Source organism: Leucoraja erinacea, chromosome 6 (assembly GCF_028641065.1).
Source record: "Leucoraja erinacea ecotype New England chromosome 6, Leri_hhj_1, whole genome shotgun sequence".
In the NCBI taxonomy this organism is placed as follows: Eukaryota; Metazoa; Chordata; class Chondrichthyes; order Rajiformes; family Rajidae; genus Leucoraja; species Leucoraja erinaceus.
The window spans coordinates 63,858,950-63,876,097 of NC_073382.1; the positions used below are offsets into that span (position 1 = coordinate 63,858,950).

General features: G+C 39.9%; 1 protein-coding gene across 1 annotated transcript in view; it reads right to left on the minus strand.

Moving 5' to 3' along the window:
- Nucleotides 1-17,148, minus strand: part of LOC129698238 (NADP-dependent malic enzyme-like) — a 77,295-nt gene that overhangs the window by 43,793 nt on the left and 16,354 nt on the right. The window contains exon 2 of the mRNA XM_055637247.1: nt 5,163-5,296. Coding sequence (XP_055493222.1) covers nt 5,163-5,296 — 134 coding nt within the window. The remainder of the gene's footprint in view (nt 1-5,162; nt 5,297-17,148) is intronic.

Below are 17,148 nucleotides of genomic sequence, written 5' to 3' on the forward strand. Positions count from 1 at the left end.
GACAAATCCACACCTGAAGAGTGTTTCTGATATGTCAGACAGCTGTTTGTGCATTTTACTTTATTATAGAGAGAATTCTTCTGTCATCAGCTGTGGATATCTTCCTTGAACTGCCAGTCCTTTGTGATTAGTAAGATCACCAGAGCTCTCTTTCTTCTTAATGATATTCCAAACAGTTGATTTTGGTAAGCCTAAGGTTTGGCTGATGTCTCTAACAGTTTTATTTTTGTTTCTCAGTCTCATAATGGCTTATTTGACTTTCATTGGCACAACTGTGGTCCTCATGTTGATAAAACAGCAATAAAAAATTCCAAAGGTGATGGAAAGACTGGAGGAAAGACTAGGTGCTGAGAGCTCTCTTATACCTGCATTAAGGAATCAATTAAACACACCTGAGCAATTACAAACACCTGCGATGCCATGTGTCCCAAAAGCAAATAGAATTCCATGCCATTACAGCAGCAAATTGACAGCAGCTGCTGGAGGACACTCCTGCAGTTAACACTCCTGCAGTTAAATGTGAAAATTTGACATTTGCTGATTACCTGCAGCAACCTTCAGCATAAACCTCTGATATCAGTGATCTCATGAGAACTTGGGTGCGAATAGCTCACAAATTCTTTAAAACACCCTGCGAATATTACACCACTGTAAAATGTTTGATGTACTAAGCTTTATTTACTTGGTGACGTCCCCAGTCCTAGAAATAACTAATGTTGCATGTCATAAGGAATAGGAGCAGAATTAGGCCATTCAGACCATCAAGCCCACTCCGCCATTCAATCATGCCTGATCTATCTCTCCCTCCTAACCCCATTCTCCTGCCCTCTCGCCATTACCTCCGACACCCGTACTAATCTATCCCTTCATGTGTATGGATTTTATTGTCCTCAAATATTTCAAAATATAATGGATTCAAGTTTTTCTTATGTTCAATATTTACATTTCTAGCATACTCTTCACTTACAAATTGCTTAAAGTGCAAGTTTAAAAGTTATTTATTTTATTAAAATAATGCACACACTTTTTGGATGTCACCCCAGTCTACCACCCTCTCTATTAATTTGTTGCAATGATCTCCTTGCTGCCAGTCTTATGCTATTTTCTGCCATAGAGTTTGGACAGCAGTTCCTGTTAACTGTCTATCCTCCCACAATTGGCACTACCCTTCCAGACTGATCAATCACTCCCCCCCCCCCCCCCCCCCTCCAAAAAGAAATAGGTGAAGTTTTGGGTCGAGACTCTTCTTCAGACTGCAAGGGTCTTGACCCGAAATGTCACCTATTCCCATTCTCCAGAAATGCTGCCTGACCCGCTGAGTTACTCCAGCATTTTGTGTCTATCTTCCCTTCCTGCTGGTTCAATCTGAGGCTTTCTACCAAAGGCTAGGCACATGACAACCTTCCTGACTCCCAATCTGCCTACCTGTTGGAAGGGAAGCAAAGAAAGAAATTCAACTGTGTTTCCTCAAATAATAAAATTTCATAAAAATATGAAGGTTGGTTGTTGAACAACCTGACAGCAAAACATTGGAAGCAAGGGGGTCATTGGGATGAGTTAAGTTAATGGGGGGGGGGGGGGGGGGGGGGGGGGGGGAGGTTGAGGCCTAAGGATCTTGAACAAACCCAATTGTAGAAAACCTTAAATCCATTACATTTTGAAATATTTGAGGACAATAAAATCCATTTTCATTAAATTTGGCTTAACTGCCACATTATCTTTTTTCCCCCAATCTCTGGACCCTCTCCATTAATGGAGGACACAAAGTACTTGTTTCTCTGGAATGCACACAAAAGAAAGTTAGGAGGTTACGCACCAATTTTACTTTGAGTTTGATTATAAAATGTTTGTTTTGACAATATTAAAAAGGAACATTGATAACTTGCATTGAACCAGTGCACAAAATATGACATTTTACTAGATTTTCCATTAACTTAAGGAACACAATCTAAAAGTCACTTTAAGATTCTGTAACAGTAAATCATAATATCAATAAACAGACTACCCTTCCTCCCTAACCTATTCTCTCAGGTCACAGCAATGAGGCTTCCAAATAGCTTTCAGCACCCAAGCAGCATACCTACATTTATTTCTATCGCTTTTCAACAATATCTTTCAGGTTTCTGGAGCAGCACAGCTCGAGTGGGAACATTCTCCCTTTCACAACATTTTTGTGCAAATATGTTCTACAAAGATGAAAGCACCATAATTGCAAGAGATTTGGCTCTTGAACAACCCGACAGCAAATGTTTGTGGAGCAGCAGGTGGGATGGTAGAAATGGTGGGTTAACAGAAATAGGTGCAGGAGTAGGCATTCAGTTCTTCGAGCCAGCACCGCGATTCAACATGATCATGGCTGATCATCCAGAATCAGTATCCTGTTCCTGCTTTCCCCCCATATCCCTTGATTCCGTTAGCCCCAAGAGCTATATTCAATTCTCTATTTAATACATCCAATCAATTGGCTTCCACTGCCTTCTGTGGCAGAGAATTCCACAGCTTGTCAACTCTCTCGGTGAAAAGGTTTATCCTCATCTCAGTCCTAAATAGCCTACCCCTTATTCCTAAACTGTGACCCCGGCTTCTGGACTCCCACAACATCGGGAACATTTTTCCTGCATCTAGCCTGTCCAATAACTTAAGAATTTTATATGTTTCTACAAGATCCCCTCTTATCCTAAATTCCAGTGAATATAAGCCCAGTCGCCCCATTCTTTCATCATACGTCAGTCCCGCCATCCCAGGAATTAACCCGGTGAACCTACGCTACACTCCCTCAATAGCAAGAATCAAGAGACTAAAACTGCACACAATACTCCAGGTGCGGTCTCACCAGGGCCCTGAACAACTGCAGTAGGACCTCCTTGCTCCTATACTCAAATCCTCTCGCTATGCTGGCCAACATGCCGTGCGATAATGAGCACCATAATATCTCTGCTGAAATATTCAGATCTCCTGACTTTGGATCACACGGAGCTTGAATGACTTTCATGTTTCAATCACTAAATTTTAGATTAGTTCAGCTGCAAGTCAGTAAACATGGCATTCTGGAGTCACCCAGACCATTTTTATAGGATCAAAGAGGAAGCAAACCATTCAGACCGTTGGTAGCCAAATATCTGAGCTGTATTAAAGTCCTAGATCTGTACAAAATAACTGAGATGCAAGTTTTAAATCAGACAAAATGGCCAGTTCTAGATTGACTGGCTTTATAATGGAGAGAACATTGATTTCAGTTCAGCTTTCAACACCATAGTCCCCACCAGGCTTGCTGCGAAGCTGCTGGAACTGGGACTGTACACCCCCGTGTGCCTGGGTCCTGGACTTTCTCACTGCCAGGCCCCATGTGGACAAGATAGGGAGACATACCTCCAACCCCCTCACCCTAAACACAACATCCCCCCCCAGGGTTGCATCCTCAGCCCTCTACTGTACTCCTGGTACACACATGACTGTGTGGCCAGGTTCAGCTCCAACTCCATCATTAAGTTTGTTGATGACACTGTGGTGGTGGCCTGATCTCTGATAATGATGAGAAGGCCTACCTGGAGGAGGTGGCTGTCCTGGCACTCTGGTGTCAGGATAACAGCCTCCTCTTGAATGTCGCTAAAACTAAGGAGCTGATTGTGGACTTTAGAAGGGCACAACAACCGAGGATGTACATGCCACTGGGGGTAAATGAGACTACTGTGGATAGGGTGAGCAGCTTTAAATGCCTGGGAGTCCACATCACAGAGGATCTGACATGGACAACACACACTGCCACTCTGGTGAGAGAGGCAAGGCAGTGCCTTTGTCACCTCAGGCAGCTGAGGAAATTCAGATCTCTCTGAGGATCCTTCAATCCTTCTACTCTGGGGTTGTAGAAAGCATCTTGACTGGAAACATCTCTATCTGGTTTGGCAACAGCTCTGCCCAGGACAGGAAGGCTCTGCAGAGAGTAGTGCGTTCGGCCGAATGCACCATGCGAACTACAGTCCCCCCCCCTGTAGGACCTATACACCAGGAGGTGCAGATCTTTAATCTGCAGGATCATGAAGCATCCCTACCACCCCAGCACCGGACTGTTCCAGCTGTTACGGTCAGGCAAGCGTCTCCCCTGTCACGCAGCCAAACAAAAAAAATAAAAAAAGAGGCCGAGACTGACTTTCTTCCCACAGGCCATCAGGACTGTAAATTCTGATCTCACCAGGGCGTAAATACTGTTGTGTCTTTTTTTAAATGTAAATACTGGTTCTGTTGTTTTGCACAATCCCGCAGGCATTGCCACTTTAATTTCACTGTACATCTTGTACGTGTACATGACAAATAAAGTTGATTTGTAGATCACAACAAATCAGAAGGTTAAGTGATGCAAAACATCAGGAATATTGATGACAATCTACAAACCTGATTTTAGGGAGGACCAAAAATTTATCTGAATGGGTATGGATGAAACAACGTTAAAAAAATTGCTGAATTGGAATTACAGATAACCTTTAAACCTTTGATGGTGTTGATGTTGTGTACATCTGTTCATGTAAAATATTACACGGCCTAATTTGCAAAAAAGTTTGTAACAGTAAGAATGCAAAGCCAGTTCATGTGTGCAGCAATTACCACTCCAGACACATCGAAGACCAGCAGTGTGAATCTAGCCCCTTCAACATTAATTTACAACACTTCCAATTGTTTGTTAGCAAAGTAATGATTGCATGACACAAATTTGTACTCAATGCATTAAGGTGCATCCTTTCACTATAAATCCTGCAAAAGGAAGGAAGCTCTGGGAATATTTTTTCAGAGAGATAATTGCTCCTTCGATATAGATAGAGATATAGGATTTAGGGTGCATTTCCAACAACAATGACATGCCTTTTTATTGAACTTCAATTACAGGAGGTTTATCTTTCATTAAATTAAGTACCGTTTCAGATGAGAATATATTCTGAAAAATGAAAATATATTAGCTTAACATTCACTTTGCGCAAAGTTCTAGTTTCTGTAGTATCCCATGTCTCTGTTTTATCCCACCCCTGCCTTTGACGAAGGACTTGACTATTTGCAATGGAGGTAGAGTTCCTTATTTAAAACAGTTCTCATCAACAAAAGCAGATGAAAAGCAAACAAAACGCACACCCATTTGTGCATTTGCCTATGATTGGAAATTTATTTTAACTTACTTGTCAAGATCATTGCTTTTGGTCTCATAGCTCTTAAGGACACGGAGAACCTGTACATCCTGAGTTAAAAAACATGGTGGGAGCAGGCCATGTATTCCAAGCTGTAGCCGTTCCTCAAGACTAAATGCCATACCCTGCAAAAACAGAAAAAATAATTCTCAATCAAACAGCACTGATTGAAAGCCATGCTGTAGCCAAAACATACTTAAGATCAAACAATGGCCTGGATTGAGTTTTAAGCTCCTCGCAGCCACTGATTTTTGTGCAAACTGTGATATCCTTGTCTGTTTTGCAGACTTCATCTAATTGAGAGGAGCCAGAGAACTGATCAACTTTTCAATAATATCGTATCCAGTGTGGCTGTAAAATAACCCCTTCCATATACCTCACAAGACAAATAGCTTATTTAGGCATAAAATATAGATGAAAATTAATTATATCTATGAGCATAGCAATTCTCTTAGCCAACAATTTCAACATACGAGGCTAGAAGTACTTCAATGCATGCTTTCATGCACTGGAAAGGTGTGTATGTAGCCCATATTATTGGCTGAGACAGTATTTTGAGTAGTAAGGGAAGAAAAGCAAAGTGGGGTCAGCAAACAAGATCCCAGATCAGTCGTCTTCTTACCAAATGGCAGGGAACATTGCAAGTCATATGGCTCAGCCACAATGAGATTTCTGTATCTTTAAAATTCAGGAAAAGCAAGTTGTACATTTGCATAATTCCCATTCAAATGTGGTGGGCATATTCAGCGTTAAAAGCAATCTGCATATTAAAATTCTATCTGTAAAGTAAAATATCTAGTTAAAATTTCCACGACTATAAAACAACCATGAAAAATAATCAATAATGTATAACGTAGTTAAAGATAAACGCTTACAACAGAAAAGTTGTAAGATCTTATGCAATTTCTAAAGAGGCAGAGAATTCTCATGAGGAGAGATATTGCAACGTAATATTGCTTTATATTACAGAACTGTTGCAAATAAAATGGAGGGTAAATTCTTCAGCACCATTGGTACCTGCCAACTAATGTACAATCCTGCACAAACACAAATTTTTGACAGTAGCAAACAAAAATATCATGAAAGTTTATTTTCAATCAGTAACTCCAAATATATTTAGGATATGGTCTCCAAGTAAGCAGTTCAGTTTAAAGCCTACTATGAGACAGCATGCACTTTAAGGCGCAATTAAAGAAAGACATTTTAGCTGTCAGCTCATAATTGTGCTATTTGAGCATTTTGCATAGAATACAAAACGCATATTCCTTCAAACTATTTTCCTTCAATTTTTACTTCTGTAGATTAAAGGAAGAGACACTCAAAAATCAGAGTGATGCAGTAGGTGAAAGAAATGAATGGGAATTTTTTCAATGGATACTATTCTCTGCCATTCGGTGATATTATGACTGATACTCAACCTGGGATCTAGTATCCTGCATGTTAAAATTACTAACAAAGCATCACGATTTGTAACCACGGAATCAATGGAAATAAATGTGGAATATGCTTCTGATTATTAACAAAGTGTACAGATGGATGGATTTTTTTCAAAAATAAATCCAATTGGAAACAAAAAAAGCTCAAAAAATAAACTGCACAGAATCGGTGCCAAAAAAGTTGAGCTAAAACTTCCTCTTGCTTTTTAGAGTATTGCCTTGGGATACAAGGTACGCCTCTTGACTTCCGATTCTAATCTCCGACGAGATGCTTTTCTCGGCAACATTAGTTCTGACTAAATGCATTTCCTTTTTTTTTTGGATGGTGGAATTTATGATCAAAGCAGCACTTGCAAACTGCAAAACAGATCTTTGGAGAACAATGTTGATTGCCTCAAAGTTTCTTTGATGCTTGTTCCACAGGAGATGTTTGCAGAAATATTTTACCATTAATGTTTTGTTTCTAAGTTTAGAAACTTTAAGACACAGAGATGAAACAATAGGTATCTTTAGCCAAGCAAGCTGTAACACTGAATAAAGTGCAACATTGATGGAGGCTTAACACAGGAAGTGCATGTAAAGCGGTTATTTCTCATCCACTGCCGAGATAATTAATAATCTTTGGATAAATAACTCGAACAGTCAGAGTTATACCATACATGAATTTTTAATAATAAAAATACTTTTGGGATTATGATGAAGATACACAAAATTCTGGAGTAACTCAGTGAGACAGGCAGCATATCTGGATAGAAGGAATGGGTGACTTTTCAGGTCGAGGCCCTTTTTCAGGATTTATGATGTACAGTTTATCAACAAACTAAAAAGGGAGAATAACAATTATTATCAATAAGTCCAATATCAAATTTAAAAACCACATAGAAGTACAAATCACCACAGCAGAGGACAACATCAGTTACAGGATGGAGCAATTCTATGTAAATAACATTTTAATAAGGTTAAAAAAAAAAATTGATATATAATCAAAGAAAAAACATGGTGAAAAAAGAAAAATACATTTCAGAGGTCAGAAGGAATTTCTTCACACAAAATGTTATGGTTATCTGGAATAAACCTGCCAGACAGGCCTAAAATACAGACCAATGATTTATGAAAGGCAAATAATGTTGTTGTTTTTTTATTTCTGGAAGCAAAGAAAAAGAAAAAAAAAACTTGACAAATTTACAACTCTCGCACAGCTTCAATTTTAACATATTTCAAACAGAACATTAAATTAAAAAGAGACGAGGAGAGAAAGGAAAGAAGGAAGAAAGAGAGAGATATCCGTTGACCCACCCATGCGCCTGCTCACCCAGCCCCACGATCAGTTTCGAATGTGTGTTCAACCATTGTATTGCTCAAGAGATTCAATAAAAGGAGACCATATTTTAAAAAATCGTTCCGGTTTATCATTCAAGACAAACCTAATAAAAGATGTAGTGTATCCATCATTTCTGTAATCCACATCTTCACTGAAGGGACTGTTGTCTTTTTCCAGAAATTAAGTATAAGTTTTTTTGCTGATATTAGACCGTAATCGAGAAAGCGTCCTGAGAGATCGTTAGATTGCTACATGCCTCTGAAATTCCCAGTATTATCAATTTTGGGTCTGGCTCTAATGCAGTTTTCAGTGTTTTGGAGGTGGCTCTGAATACTTCCGTCCAAAAACGTTCTATTTGTGTACACAGTACAAAACTGTGGCTTCTTGAGACTGACCTTTATCGCAAAGAGGGGAAACATTGGGGAAAATCTTGCTCAATTTGGTCTTTGAGTAATATAGCCTGTGCACCACTTTGATCTGTATCAGGCAGTGTCTGGCATTTAAGGAGCAATAGAGGATGTATTGTAGGCTTTATGAATACATTTCAGAGGTCAGAAGGAACTTCCTCACACAAAATGTTACTGATATCTGGAATAAACCTGCCAGACAGGCCAAAAATACATACAAATGACAGAGGGGCACAATGGTTTGTTAAGGGCAAATTATACTGTACAAATAATTATGAGGAATATTATTGACTATACACAAACAATTTGATCAGGGAAAGAGCATTGGGGACAAGAATGCAGAGGGGAAATTTGTTGATTCACGAAGCTGGATATTGTGTGTCCTGTCCTCATCTCACTGTTGATAAATACCAGGAATCGGCAAATAGTTCAAATAGGCCAATCGACCCATCACATCAACTCCACCATTCAATCATAGCTGATCTATCAACCCTATTCTCCTGCCTTCTTCCCATAACCCCCAGCACCCATCAAGAATCTGTCAATCTCCGTCTTAAAATTATCCATTGACCTGGCCTCCACAGCCTTCTGTGTCAATGAATTCCACAGATGCACCACCCTATGACTAGAGAGACATCATATTGTTTGACAAAGCTCAACTATGCGATCTACTTATCTGCTAAAACTAGGTTATTCTTTCTCCATAGTTATCACAGCCAGAGAGCTCCCTCCACATAGTGGTGCCAATCTTCAACTAGCACATTGCAACACGGTCAAACTCCAAGAAACTCCTCCACCCTAATATCTCCATACATGCCTTTCTAATCAATCAAGCCCTAATTTAAGGCACTATTAATAAAATCCAGATCTTCGACTACTGTCATTAAAGTACAACTTATCTCTGCAACACATCTAGCGACACATGCAGATGCATTTTCTGTGGCACTTCCGATTTCCCAGAGACCATACATCAAAATGCAGAGTTGGGGTGGATCGCTAAGTGAAGGTATGGCAAGAGCAGGGAGGAGAGGTCGAGCTGAAAGGGGCACAAGCTATTAAAATGTCAATGCACACAATGTAAATAATAGGTAAATGTAACCATCGGGAAGTGGCAAATGTTTTACCTTAAAAAGAGAAAGTATATGCTTTGTTCTGGAATTACATGAAACCATGTAGACAAAAACAATAATTTTCAATGTAAATCATAATCTACAAATCTATGTGTAGGAAGGAATTGCAGATGCTGGTTTACACCAAACATAGACATGAACAGGTACAGAACAAATCAATGCTGGCACAATGGTCAAAGAGCCCACAATGGTCCATTGTTGCCTGTGGACTGAGGAGGTGATAATAAAGGGACAGACAATGAAACCAGCAAGATAATTAGGGAAGGAGGGGCAGGCAGAGAGAGTTACTTGAAATTAGAGAGATCAATATTCATACTGCCCAAACAAAATACAAGGTGCTGTTCCTTCAATTTGTATATAGCTTCACTCAGACAGTGGACAGAAAGGTCAGTATAGGAATCTCTATAAATCTATGCACAATAATGCTGCAAAATATGCAAAAACTGTTTGTATATTGGGTGGAAATGGCTCTTTAATAATGGGTCTCCCAGTTTATTTATGCTGGACAATTATCCCTGGAACAAAGCATCATTGCAGCATGAACTGTACAAGAATTGCTCATATTTATCATTACACTGGAAAACCTGTTTGTGGTGATTCCCTGTATTAGATAATTGCTCATTGTATTCCACATAAAATAAAACAATGCAGCCCAATGAGTGGAAATGACTCATTTCCTCGAACAAAGTGGGTGACTATTAGATGACGAATAATAGTAAACAGTCCAAGCTGCTTCAGGAAAAAATAAACATGAAAATAAACATCTACTCATGCACATTTATATAATACACAAGTTTGTTCAAATTTATTCAAATCTAAGCAATACACGTAATGAAAGATTTTTTAGTTTAAGAGATACTCAAAACACTTAAATTCCTACCAATGGATTTGAAACATGAGCAAGGTTTCCTAAAGGACTGCCTAAATATGGGAACAGAATCCCCTCAAGGGTCACTTTGGAGATCCTGTTATTTTTAAATGTTCAAAACACTTTTCCTAGTCTATAGGGAACTCCATTCCGCAGTTATAAGTCCAAATCCAGATTCAAGCGGTTTTGTGAAAAGAGCCTTAAGGAAGTTTTTCAAGATTCCAACTTGCACATCAAAAGGCAGCTCAAAAAAAAAAAAGCTTTGATGTGCAGCCCAAGACACAGCAGGAAATTGTTGAGGCGTAGGATGGATGAAGCTGAAAGCAAACAGAAAGGACAATTGGGATGTGCCGTAATGTGTACAGGAGGTGGTGAAGATCCCGATGCTCCTCACAAGTGTGAACAATCAAGGATGAAATGAGGAAACTAGTTTAACAGGAAAAAACATCAACATTTTAACCTAAGATAGACACAACATTTTGGAGTAACTCAACAGGATAGGCAGCATCTCTGGAGAGAAGGAATTGGTGACATTTTGGGTCGAGACCCTTCTTCAGATGGGTCTGAATGAGTTTGATCGAGGGTCTTGACCTGAAACATCACCCATTCCATCTCTCCCAAGATGCCGCCTGTCCCACTGAGTTACTCCAGTATTGTCTATCTTTGGTGTAAACCAGCATCTGCAACTCCTTCCTAAACATTTTAATCTGTTGTACTTGTAGATGTAGGTTAAGAGAAAGCAGAACAGCCTGCAGAACAGTCCACAACAAGCATATCCCTGGTTGATGCCTGCCTATTAAGTCTCTGGCTCAGAGTGGGTTGTAGATGCTGCAACATATTGGATCATTGTAGGGATGCTGTATCTTTTAGTAAGCAAAGCAAGAGGAACCCAACTGCTATAGAACGAGGACATGCAAACTGTGCATTCTGAACAGGATATCTGAGGAACAGTGACAATAACTGTTGGACAAATACTGGTTATGACACCCTGCAACAGTACTACCCATGGGCAGAAGTACCCACCCTGCAACAGTACTACCCATGGGGGGGGGGGGGGGGGGGGGGGGGGGGGGAGCGTGTCCCCTCCGATGTTTTGAGAGGTGGGGGACAATCCCCCCATGTTTTGTGATACATGTTGCAGCAAAATTGCCTTGGAATTTAATATTTTTAAAAACCTCGGGTTTAATGAGCACTGCAGAAAGATTGGAGTCGTTTATCACTTGATTCCTCCGAGACGAAAACGATTTGTTAACTACCACTGTTGGCGCTTGTTAACTGCCAGTAGTTAACAAGTAATTATACAATGTGTCACCAATACATCGATATGCATTCATCAGTAAATATAATTGTTTTGACCTTCAAGTATTACTGACGCCGCGTTCCTTTGAATAAAATTAATGGGGGGGATTTCTTAAAACGGTCATTAAGGGCTCTGGACCGCGAGTACAGGCTTCAACCTGGTGCGCAGGTACAGTCCCTCATTTACCCACATCATTTAGTAATTTTTACCCATCATTTAGGGATGTTTTATGAATTTTTTTAAATTAAGTATGTTTATTTTTGTTAGTTTATCAAAAGTTTCTTTATGTATGTTCTTGTTAGTTTGTGAGCAGTTTGCGTGTTGGTTTCTCTCTCTCTCCTTCAAGGTTAGTTCTTCTGTTTGGCTTTATTTGCTTCAGTTTTATTTAGTGTTATTTATCACGTTGTGGTTATAGCTTTTGAAAGATTTAAAACGGGTATTGGATTTTTAAAATTCATATAACATCCTTAAATGTTGGCAGGGGGGGGTCTAGTGTAGCTGGGACATGTTGGCCGGTGTGGGCAAGTTGGGTCGAAGGGCCTGTTTCCACACTAACATTCTATGACCTGCTATGTTCATGAGCACGGCTGCCTCCATGCTGAAAATTTCCAGCAACAGTGTCAAGAGATACTTTGACATCTGACGCCACTAAAGCAGAGCGGCTATGGAAGATGGGAAAACTGGCACTGACAGTGGTCCATGTGAAAGATTAGCACCACCAACAACGAAGGCACCATGAAACCAGCTGCCGCAAGCCCTTCCCACAGGACGGGGTTTTAGCTCGGCATTTAAACTCAAAAAAGAGTTACATTGATTTAAAAACAAAAATGTTACATGTATAAATAGTTCTTACATTTGGGAACTTGTTAATTGAGTGGTGGGATTATTTCCCTGTCCTAACTATGCCTTTGCTTTAGCCAGTGGTTACATCCATTCCATCCCACCCTCGCAAAGATGTGAGATTTCATTAAGAGCACACTTGGATGGATAGATGCAAGCAGCATGTAAATGTCTAGCGTCTCTTCCATGTGCACAATACATGAAGCCAATGAAATGAGACAACTGTCACACCAAAGATAAACACAAAATGCTGGAGTGATTCAGTGTACAAGCAGCATTCCAGTCACCCTTTAGCCCTGGGTGGTCTTGTGTGTGATAATGACCCCCACGCTCCCGTCTCCCCCGGTCAGACTCAGTCTTCAGGTCTGAAGAATGGTCTTGACCCGAAACGTCTCCCATTCCTTCTCTCCAGAGATGCTGCCTGTTCCGCTGAGTTACTCCAGCTTTTTGTGCCCATCTTTGGTTAAAACCAGCACCTGTAGTTCCTTCCTACACAACTGTTACACCAAACTAATTGTCCAGGTTGGCTTGCTGAATATTGCGTAATACATGGCCAGAAGAAAGGGGAGGTGTACTGCCTTTTCTATACATATTTGTGAAAAAGATTAAACATGTGGCAAATATGTTATTGCTTTGTGTCGGGGAAGGGGGAAAGTTGCAGTTCAATAATTTGCAAATTTCCATTTCATTCTTTTCCACTCTGTGCGATGTGGGCTGATCGATACCACATCGCCCGGCTATCTGTCACTACTCGACTCGTGCTCATGAGATTGATTTCAAGGTGCTCAGATGATCTTTTAATGCTGTCATTGTTCCGAGCGCCAAATCCCTTCAGCTGCCCCTGCAACAGAAGTTATGGATGGATTAGTAGACCTTGAAGAGGCATTGACACTGTTTTTATGTAGAGGGGTATTAGAGGTAAGGTATGTGATTTGAGTGTAATGTTTCGTCTGCGGGGGGGAAAAAAAAAAAGTACAACTTCCTTGACACTGCCGCTAAAATGGCACTGTTAAATGCGCAGAGTTAAAAAAAAAAACCCAAATGAACTGCAAATAAACGGGAAAAATACAGATTATCTGGTGATTTGTGGGTGGGAGCTTGTTGTGTGCGTTACACAGGCAACCAGACGGTAATACTGTGTTTAAACAATAAATAAAACTGTGCTTCTTGTTGTCGGGGGGCGCGGGGGAAGGAGAAAAAAAAAAGTGGGAGATAAAATTGTTCGTTGTCATGCACACTTGTCACGGGCCTGCCAGGAAATTTGTGTCCCCCCCATGTTTTAAAAGCGATTTCCGCCCATAGGTACAACTACCCTCCAAAAGCAAAAGGGAAAGTAATAGTGTTCAAGAAGGAACTGCAGATGCTGGACAATTGAAGGTACACAAAATTGCTGGAGAAACTCAGCGGGTGAAGCAGCATCTATGGAGCGAAGAAAATAGGCGACGTTTCGGGCCGAAACGTCGCTTATTTTCTTTGCTCCATAGATGCTGCTGCACCCGCTGAGTTTCTCCAGCAATTTTGTGTACCTAGGGAAAGTAATAGGTCGTTTGAAGATTCGATAGCCAGAAGGACATACAACAATCCTTTGAGAATAGGATTGGCCACGAGGGGTAGATCCAATCCCTGCAATACACACAGGGCACTAAAAATAGATACAAATCCTTTTTAGAGAATGCCCCATGCTAGAAACTAAATAAAAAAGACTTCAGTGGATATTATCTACATATGTTTACCTGAGCTACGTACAAATTGGTGGAGGCAAGCACTGGAAAGAAGGGTTGCATTTTATGGGACATGAAAAACTACCAGGGAGCAGGATGGATCTGTACCAATGGGAATGCAAAATATGATTACGTCAATGAATAAAGATGGAAAATCAATTGTCAAAGTATGCTTTAGGCACTTAGATCAAAATTAGTTATATTACCCATGGGACACATTAGAGAAAGGCATGAGAAATATAAATAAAAATGAGGATCTAGTTTACCCATCATTATTATAAAATCAATTTTTGAGCTGCCATCACTGGAGATATACTTGCAATGGCCATAAAATGTTGAGGCAGTAGATGGCAATTTATCTCCCATGTGGCTGACCATATGATACAATCGCCACTAATCTTTTATTTCAACAGTGATCTCCTGCACTAGCCACATGTGCCTTCATTTCCTTAACATCTAAAAGCCTGTCAATCTGTGTCTTGAATATAATCAGTGACAAAGCCTCCAGAACCCTCATGGGTAGGGAATTTAAAAGATTCACTACCTTGTGGCTGAAAATATTCTTCCCAAGTGGGCCAATCCCTTATTTTGAAACCATGACACCCGATTCTAGGCACCTCAGCCAGAGTAAGCATCACCTCTGCATCAAATCTGCTAAGCTTCTTAAAGATTCTGGACTCTCTAACTGGATCACCTCCTGGATAGCTCTACTGGATAGTGGTCTGCGTGATCTCTTCTCATCCAACAAAACAAATGAGCAATGAATCTGGTAAATCTTTGCTGCACTCTTAATTGCAAGTATATCTCCAATGATGGCAGTTCAGAAATAGATTCTATAATAATGATGGGTAGACAAGATCCTCATTTTCATTCCAATATCCTGTCGAGCAAGATACAGGTTAACGTAGGCATCAGTTATTCAAACAATACCATGTTTTGTTGGTAGAAATCAGAATTGGTTATTGGAGCTGGACTGGTCCATGTACACTGAGGCCCTGTGCAAGAAGGAATAGAGCCAGCTGTACTTTTTGAGAAGGCTCCGCTCCTTCAAACATTTGCAGTAAGATGCTGTAGATGTTCTTCCAATCGGTGGTGGCCAGTGCCATCTTCTTCGCTGTTGTGTGCTGGGTCAGCAGGGCGAAGGCTGAGGATGCAAACAGGATTAACACTGCATTTCAGGCAGGTACTGTAGCCAGCAAATGAGATCTACGATTTTGAAACATTCATGCCCAAAAGTATATCCTCATTCCATAGAATAGATGAGCTCCATTGCTGCATCTCTTCCTACAAAAATCGTTCCATTGATGTAAACAAAATGTACAGACAAGAGAACACTATCAATAAGGGGGGGGTGGTGGAAATCTAACTTTGTATAATGGAAACAAACTCAAAATGAACAGGAGAAGCATTCCAAAGAAACAAATATGCATTCCAAAATGTTTCTAAAAAGATTCCAAGTGTGTTCTGGAAATTTGCCATTAACATTCCACCTCGTATGATTCCACTTTATTCCTTAACATAGAAATGCCAGGATCGGTTCCAAAAAAGGATTTCTCAATTACAGCTACAGCAGCAAAGCCTAATAGAGACTTGCCTCTTGGTTTGATATTTTGTAATGTCGCATATTTGTTTCCCACCAGTTAGTGGAGCAGTTGTGACCACAGAACATTTCAGGCAGATTCTGTAACTGCATTTCAGGCAGGTACTGTAACCAGCAAATGACATCTGCGATTTTGAAACAATCATGCCTAAAAGTACATCCTCATTCCATAGAATTAATGTGCTTTATTGCTGCATCTCTTCCTACAAAAATCATTCCATTAATGTAAACAGAATGCACAGACAAGAGAACACTATCAATAAGGGTTGAATTTCTCAGCAATGAAAGACAATTTATGGGGAAGGGGTACTTGCAATTGCTGCTTCATAAGGAAAAAGAACCAAAGTACTCAAGTTTATAGCATTCACATCTGGTACTCAATTAAAAAAGTTGTTTATGGTTATAAAAACACTGGAATAATATTGAAATACAATGATAATCTAATATTGCAAAACAGAGCGTTCAAATCTAGACCCCGTGGTTCTGGAGATACTACCTTAAAAGAGATTAAACAATGCTACAGAGCACCAGTAACTGGAGCAACATGCAATTTCATGAGTTCGCTTAGTGGTCCAACATATTAGCTACAAAGATAGACACAAAATGCTTCTCTCCAGAGAGGTTGCCTGTCATGCTAAATTACTCCAGCATTTTGTGTCCATCTTTGGTTTAAACCAGCATCTGCAGTTTTTTCCCCCTACATATTAGCTATTAGCCACTTGGGATTAATTCGGGGGTATATTGTACTGATCTGTAAATTAAGGAAAAGTATACCATCAAGCAAGTTTGCTCAATACCAAAGGAGTTTTCAAATCCAATAATGCCTCAGTGCCAACTTTCAAAGTACCATTCAAGGCGAAAGTAGAAAATTGGGGGAAAAAGCACCATATGGATCAATCTAACCAAGACAAAAAAAGTTGTGGTATTTACTGCTCAGCATCATACACGTCAACTTTCACCCCGATTGATTTTCTCCAAGCATTTACCGAGCACAGCCATTGTCACTGTTGCACACAAATATCACTTTTGCAAGGAAAAAGATCGTTACATGTTCAGAGTTTTAACAACATTTATTAATGTGTGCAATTGTATATTGTATATCCTTTTACAATATGATATACAATATGATACATATATCAGATGATGCAATATGACTGCCAGCACGTTTCCTATCAAAAGAAACTGTCCGAAGTACAAGGAACACATTTAGTGATACAAATTTTATTTTCAGTTATGGGTTGATGTGAATTTGACATACTGTACAGTTCACTATTTGCTATTGTACATCAAAGTAACATCTATACATCGGGAGGTGAGAAGCTCTTTCATCTTGATTAAATTAAACTATTCAGTT